This window comes from Adiantum capillus-veneris, chromosome 3 (genome assembly GCF_014529385.1).
Source record: "Adiantum capillus-veneris isolate H3 chromosome 3, ASM1452938v2, whole genome shotgun sequence".
NCBI classification, from domain to species: domain Eukaryota; kingdom Viridiplantae; phylum Streptophyta; class Polypodiopsida; order Polypodiales; family Pteridaceae; genus Adiantum; species Adiantum capillus-veneris.
The window spans coordinates 93,373,578-93,381,006 of record NC_140933.1 but is presented as its reverse complement, the minus strand read 5'-3'; the positions used below and the strand labels follow the sequence as shown (position 1 = coordinate 93,381,006).

Genomic DNA, 7,429 nt, shown 5'->3' with positions numbered 1-7,429 from the left:
GGTCATCCAATAGAAACTGGGTACACCTTGTGGGCATCTGGCCTAGGGAGCTGACATGTGTCCCTCATTCCCTTTGTGTAAAGGGATCTTGTGTGTGTGTGTGTGACTTTCTCTCTCATCCCCTAGAAGAAGGGCTCGCCCCCTCCCGTGTAGGGATATGCATTGACTTTGGAGAGCACACAAAGCATCCAATTCCCCCTAAGCTTTAACCCTTTGGACACAACCTTTGAATTTTGGAACCTTAGCATTGTGGAAGTCTTCATGGGCTGAACCTTAGGGTCTTTTTAGCCCATTGTTGCACATGGCTCTTTTGCAGATGGCCCTCCCTTTGGATCCCTATTTTCCCTCCTTTGGATCCCTACTGTGGCCGGTCTGCTAGCTTAACCAATATTCTAGCCTTTTCTCCCCTGGCACTTCCCCACATTAAATGATCAGTTTAATATGAGAATATCATTTAGGAGAATTAGATATTGATTATAATGACAGAGGAAATAAAATGAAATGTTACATTAACATCTGAAAAAGGCCAAAATAACATATGAGACCAAAAGGTTACATCCATGAGTGATCACAAGGGGCGCGCGCGGGGGGGGGGGGGGGGAGAGAGAGAGAGAGAGAGAGAGAGAGAGAGAGAGAGGGAGAGATTCATTAAACCATTAACTTTAAATTAGAAAGCCCAAAAAAATTACTAGAGTTAAAATGCCAAAACAACACACACACACACACACACACACACACACACACACACGCACGCACGCACGCACACACAGACGAAAATGAAATGAAATGTTATCTTAACTTCTTCAAAAGGGCGAAATAGTCTATGAGATTAGACCCAATGGCTTCACTTAGGGTGTTCGAATCCATACACAATTCCAAACCGTATTGACGCACACAAGGGACGGGAGGTTTTATTGTCGTAGGAGAAATTTCAAGAGACCTTAAAGATCTGCTCGATTCAATGGAGATCAAGCATCTCAATGAGAGTTACAAAGTACAAATAGCTCTTGGCTACATATGTGTAATGATAGTAGGCTTGGGATTGGGAAATCAAGGATCAAATCCCCAAAAATTAAGTAATGGGTCCTATCTATAGCTTTCTATCCGCTTCTGACTGATTGTTCCTTGTGTGGGTACTCTAATAACTGATCCCGATAATTACAAGCCCAAGCGCCCTAGTCTCGTAGGCGTTCCCAACCTTCTCCCCTTTTTTGAATTTTAGTATGTACCAAAAATTAAGTAGTCACTCACCCTATATAGTCCATCGAACCCGATTCTTTTTTATCTGGTGCCACCAATGATTTTTTTTGCTCTCATAACATCCACTCTAGCAATAGAATTAAAAGTCTCATCAAAATCAATGCCTTTCTAGTGGCATGGTGCGAATAGCAGATTTTCCCAATATAGCTCATGCAAATATTTGAATTTTAAATTTTCATCTTAGAATGGGGCAAATAATCTCGTCAAAATCAATATAATATTGACAATTTCATGTTGGCCTCGCATGCAACCCCACAATGCAATCAAGGTATTTTTATAAACTATGCTAACATTTCAAAGATGTAGGAATCAGAAAGTTACATTGTGGCCCAACAAGCACACACCTTAGGGCAGTGCACGATTGGGGGCAGGGGACCGCCGGCCCCCCCACCGGGCCGGCGATCCGCTACCCCCAATCGTACCTAGCTAGGTATGCAGTGCCTCCCTCACCGAAGCTCATGATGTTCAGGTAAGTCACAATGTGGGAATTATTGTGAGAATTTGTCCAAAACGTCTTGTGAAGAGGCCTGACAGCATATTTCCTTTTGGCATACTGACAATTCTCTTCCTACTCTTTACTTTTCATTTCTTCGTGATTTCCTTTACATAAGCTAGGAATGTAGATTTCTTTTTATTGGAGCCATTACTAGATATAGACGTAAAGTACAATGCTTAGGAAATTCATGTTGATTACAAGAGCTCATAAATCTCAAGCCATTGTGCCAAAGACTTGCAACATGCGATTCATCTGAGAAAGGCTCTGACCCCTCCACGCACTATCACCAATCTGTGCCTACCTACCTTCCTCGCGACTCTCACCTGACACCTACAACCAGCACCCGCCGTGTGCCACCACCCCTGTGCCCTTCTCTCCTCGCTCACTACCTCATACCCCCCCAATCTGCCACATCAGCAGACCCCACCAGACTTTGCCTTCCTCCAAATCCCCCCGGCATCACCTCAAAGATTCTCCCTATTAAAGCATTAAAAATCAGCTGGTACCCCCTACCTCCTGATCTCTCAAATCTTGCACCGTGGACAATCGATATACTCTATACAAGCGCTTAGGATCAACCAGCACTGCAAAATTCAAGTAAACTACTATCCTTCCGATTCACAAGTGCACTTCTTAATACCAAAATATCACATCGAAAAACCTCGGCATGGAAATTCAGAACTAAGCAACTTGGGCACCCAACAGACCCTCTCAAAAGACTGAGACAATGGACTGAGACAATGCGCATGACAATATCCAGCACCCCAAATCGAGCGCAACAAACACTAAGAAGTTTTATAAAGTTGTATTCATCAGCTGGCCAAAGCTAAGCTTTTCTCTGATATAATGGCAGTAAAAAATACACAAAATTCTCCTACCTGCAAGACAATAGACACAAAGGTAGCCGAGAAGTAGCTTTCATGGTAGTGGAGTACAAAACTCGGAAGGTGATTTCCGGATCCGCAGCTCACATAAATCCCCAATAATGACAGGCCACAAAATGGTACCCTCCCGGTGGAAATGGGCAAAGAGTTCTGAGTAACTACCCACTCTTTGCAGAGAAACCAGCAAAGATGATGCGCAGAGAATTTGCTTTCATGTCAACCGAGCTCCGCTCATCCCAAACCTTGATTGCTGCATACTATGAAGATCCAACATAAAACTCAGCTCTTTTCCCCCCAAAGCTTGATTGTCCGATCGTATGATGCTGAAGCCACAAGCTGGCCATCTGCATAAATGCCAACACCCATCACATTAAATAATACGACATCAACTTCAAGCACTGGTCAACCTCATGAAAAGAAGTAATCCATACCTCCAGTAACATCAACACCCATGACCTTCCCTTCATGGCCAGCCAGCGTTTTAACAGGCTTGAAGTCCCTAGCAGACCAAACCTGAGGAAAATGACTGAAGTAAGATCAAAATAGGGGAAAGCTGAAAATTGAAAGAGATGATGTAAGCTTCAGTTTAAGCAGAGGAACAGCTACCTTGCAAGTGTTGTCATGAGACGCAGTGACCAACACATAGCCTTCGTAAGGCTCATACTTCACTTGTGAAACCAGATTGTTGTGTGCTGGTATAATATAGATTGTCCGACGTTTACGCAAATCCCAAATTCGGCAAGTGTGATCCTCGCCCCCAGTCGCAAGATGGTAACCATTTGGAGAGAAATCTATTCCAAGAACCTACGCACATTGCAAACAAAAAACAAGAAAAAGAGTAAAAGCCCAGAAGCGCATACAGCATAACATCATAACGAACTGCACATGCCAAAAAGATACAAAAGAATTAAAATGCAAATAATAATAAGTCTTTTTTATGACCAAAAAGATTGAGTAATAAAATCTTGTACGACTAAAACAAGATCAAGTGACAAACACACCTGAACTTTTGAGCAAAAATACAACCTAGTACAAATGAAAGAATCTATAAGAGAAGCCCTAATGCCAATAAAGCTGTTCAACACTCTATAACGTCCAAACCAACTAAATACACCAATGCCAACATTAAACGCAAAAATTAAACAACAGCATATTTCTTGAAGCCCAAACAAAAAACTACCAAAAAGCTTGCTTGAAGGCACACTATATCCAAAGAAACGAGATATCCAGATGACAAAAGGGAGCTTACAGGTTTCACATGGCCCTCCAAAGCTAAAATGCTACGGCCTGTTCGCAAGTCCCAGACTCGTGCCAAAGCATCTAGGCCACAAGTGGCAACAAGGGAGCCATCACATTGAAATGCAACCCCATACACTGTGCGACTGTGGCCCTCCTGTAACAGCAGCTCAATACCAGTGTTAACATCCCACAGCCTCCAAGTCTTATCAAAACTGGCGGTTCCCAGATACGCACCCGACGGATGAAAGGCTATTCGAGCCAAACGGTCAAGGTGCCCCTCGAATTTCCTTAGACAAGAACCGTCGAGACCCCACAGAATAGCTGTCCTATCAGCAGAAGCAGTTGCCAAAATATTCTCTGCGGGTGAGAATGCAACAGATGTAACACGCTCAGTGTGACCCCTTAATGTCATAGCCCTTTCCATTGTTTCCACATTCCATATTTTAGTTGCTCCACTCCAACCACTGCAAACAATAAGCACATTAATCAGCGACAAGGAGCAAAACTATCGGCCCACCAAAAGCACATTTCTTCTCTCCAAACAGACATCAGAAAACATGTGGCCACACCACAAACTTCATCCCAACCACCATACAAACAAGAATTATGCACCTTACTCAGTTCCAGCCAAAGCACTTACTTTACAATCACTCTATCCTCAAACAAGTTCTATCCATCACCATGCAAATATCAACTGTGAGCTCTTTTCACAAAAGCAAGACATTGGTGATACGCACCTTACGTAGTTCCTCGCACACATGGCTCCACCCCAGGCTCTCACTACACAATTGCCACATGCACAAAAGAAGCAGAACACACACCCAGACACTACAACAGACTTGACCTTACGTAGTTCCTCGCACACATGGCTCCACCCCATGCTCTCACTACACAATTGCCACATGCACAAAAGAAGCAGAACACACACCCAGACACTCCAAAAGACTTGACCTTCAATTCATTAAATTTATCAATATCTAAAGCTAGGGAACCATGACTACCTGGTAGCAAGAATTGCACCATCTGGTGAAAAGGCACAACCAGAAAGTGGTCGGTCATCTCCAATTTGGCTGCAATTCATTGAAATCTGAGACATCCGCTGAAGTACATAATCCAGCTCTGCATCTTCATCCTCATCTGGGTTCTCTCTCTTCAGCTTCATGCGTGAAATTCGTGAAGCAGCTCTTGAAAGTGAATACTTCATTAATTCAATGCGCGCCTGAAGTAACTCATTCGAGCCCTCTGTGAAAAAAGGAACAGTCTGCACTTCTTCCATTCTCTCGTCCTCTTTGGCTGCACCATCATCTGCCAATGCAGCTGCAAAGGCATGCGTAGAAGTTAAGTAGCGGTCCAGTTCTCCTTGTGAATCAAGCAAGGCCATATGATCCCTCAGCCTTTGGCGTCTTTCCATCTCTCTTTCTCCAAAGAGAGTGATAGGCTGGTCAAGGCTTCGGAGCCTGCTTCGAACAATAGCGTCATTTGTGGGCACAGCAAGGGCCTTTGCCCTGCGATTCAGTAAGACCTGCTGCAGTGCCTGCTCCTGTCTTTCTTTTGCTTTTCTGCTTTCCTCAGAGACGTCATACTCAGGTGCAGGCTCTTCTTTGCGTGAGCGAGTGCTGTGAGGAGGAGACTGCTGAGGTTCAACGTGCATGGGCGTATCTTCACCGTCATTAGCATCGCCATTTGCAGAAGAGTGATCCTCAGCACCAGCGAAGACACCGACACCGGGAGGATGCAGAGCGGGAGGGGCAGGGGGAGGAAACGGGTGTACTGAAGAAGGCGGTGGGGTGGTTGATCCTGGCGAAGGGCTTGTGGGTGTCACTGTCTGAGTAGCACTCGGGAGGGTGGCAAGCAGCGGTGTGACAAGCTCCATGTCGTTCCACCCAGTAACCCTCGTTTCCTGTCTACGGAGTTTCTGTTTCTCTAACAAGGTCGTCTACAGTAGACGAGGGCACTGCCTAAAAGTAAAAATTAAAATTGATGGTTCAAAATGTTATTGAATTATGCCCGATAGCTTATAGTAGTAAATAATATAAATTGTAATATAGGAAAATATTAAATTCTGCGTTATGAAAAATATGTGGTTTACAATAGTAACTTGTTGAAAAGTGTGGTGCAAGAGAGAAAGTATTCAAAGATTTGAACCAATATTTGTGAATGCTAAGGAGATATTAGAGAAGGACAGCTATAAGCTTGAGTATATTACAAGCGCGGGATCAGTTGGTATATCTGGAAGTGGTCAGGTATCTCTAATATTGTGGAAAATTAGACATATAGAGCCTGCGACATAGTCAAATTGTGACATCGGATCATCTTACTAGTTACATAAAGTTTCCATGAAAAGAGTTCAAAATACAAGTTATATAATCAATTACTATATCTTGCCAATAATTATTTCTCAAATGATATGAACAAAAAGACATTGCCAAGAATAGAATAACAGGGAACTTAAAAACTAAACATCTATACATAAGCAATTTGTGGTTTGTTCTCTTCAGTGACAAAGAAAGCCCAAAAGTGATACATCTTTCAGGTCCAGAGACTTTTCTGCATATACCATTTTTATGTTTCTGCAGAGAAAACAGTGAGCTATAGTAGCTAAATTTTTTTGGGGGCACCAATCTCCAAGACTTTGTATCTTCAGTTGATAGTTTGATTCTGTGGATGGCCCCAATGGTAAGATCAATAATCTCTTGAGGGAGATTTTTTGGTCGTGGCAGCTTTGTGAAATTTTTGTTACTCCTCCATATTTGGTCGTTTGGGCTATACAATCTCAAATGGCAGATGGATTTGAGTTAGGGGCGAGTTGTCATGCCAAATATCAACACTTGTGACTACTCCATTAAGTCTTTACTTGGGTAGTGATTTAATCGACATTTACAACTACGCTTTGAGAGTCGAGCCTTGCACAACAAAACAAATGAATTTTGTTACTAGACTCTGCATGAGAATTGTAGCAAACACCTTAAAGCACGAGAGAATGTTTATATAAGAGAAGGGGCTTCTCTTTTATACTTACATTTCGTTGTCTCTTCATAATTGCTACATTACAAAGATCGTTGTTCTCATTTAAATGGTAGAGCCACTTGTATAACCATATTCACACGTACACTTTGAGAACCTTTGTTTGTATTTCTGAGGGCAATGTATACTTTGGGTTTTGCATGGCTCTATGCATATGAATATGCATAGTTGAGAAGAATCCATCTGTAATATTTTTAAAATAGCAAAGACATGACAGTGAGTATCATAGAACTGAGACATCTGAAATCCAAATGAAGAAATAAAATATAGAGCAGTAAGTAATTTTACCTTGAGATAAAAAAATAAAACAAGTAAGGATTGGATACGAGTAGTGTTTGTACATATTGTATCAATGAATAAGGCAATATGTATGTTTTTTGAGTTTTTTCGTCATGGAAAGGTTGCTCAACGATACAATTAGAGAAATGGAGTATTACTCGTTGTTTTGTTGCACTTTGTTTGGTTTTTTCTTCTAGTTTATTTCAAAGTTTTTTTTTTAATAATAGTGATGGTGTATTTACTTCAA

At 42.1% G+C, this 7,429-nt stretch overlaps 1 protein-coding gene across 1 annotated transcript; it reads right to left on the bottom strand.

The window, feature by feature from the left end:
• Positions 1 to 2,421: 2,421 nt before the first annotated feature.
• Positions 2,422 to 5,829, bottom strand: LIS (WD-40 repeat family protein / small nuclear ribonucleoprotein Prp4p-like protein). Its single transcript, XM_086508891.1, has 5 exons — positions 4,881 to 5,829; positions 3,890 to 4,343; positions 3,247 to 3,444; positions 3,072 to 3,153; positions 2,422 to 2,984 (listed from the first exon to the last, which is right to left on the bottom strand). Exons 1-5 carry the CDS (start codon positions 5,750 to 5,752, stop codon positions 2,920 to 2,922), a joined length of 1,671 nt encoding a protein of 556 aa, XP_086365017.1. The 5' UTR covers positions 5,753 to 5,829; the 3' UTR covers positions 2,422 to 2,919.
• Positions 5,830 to 7,429: the final 1,600 nt, after the last annotated feature.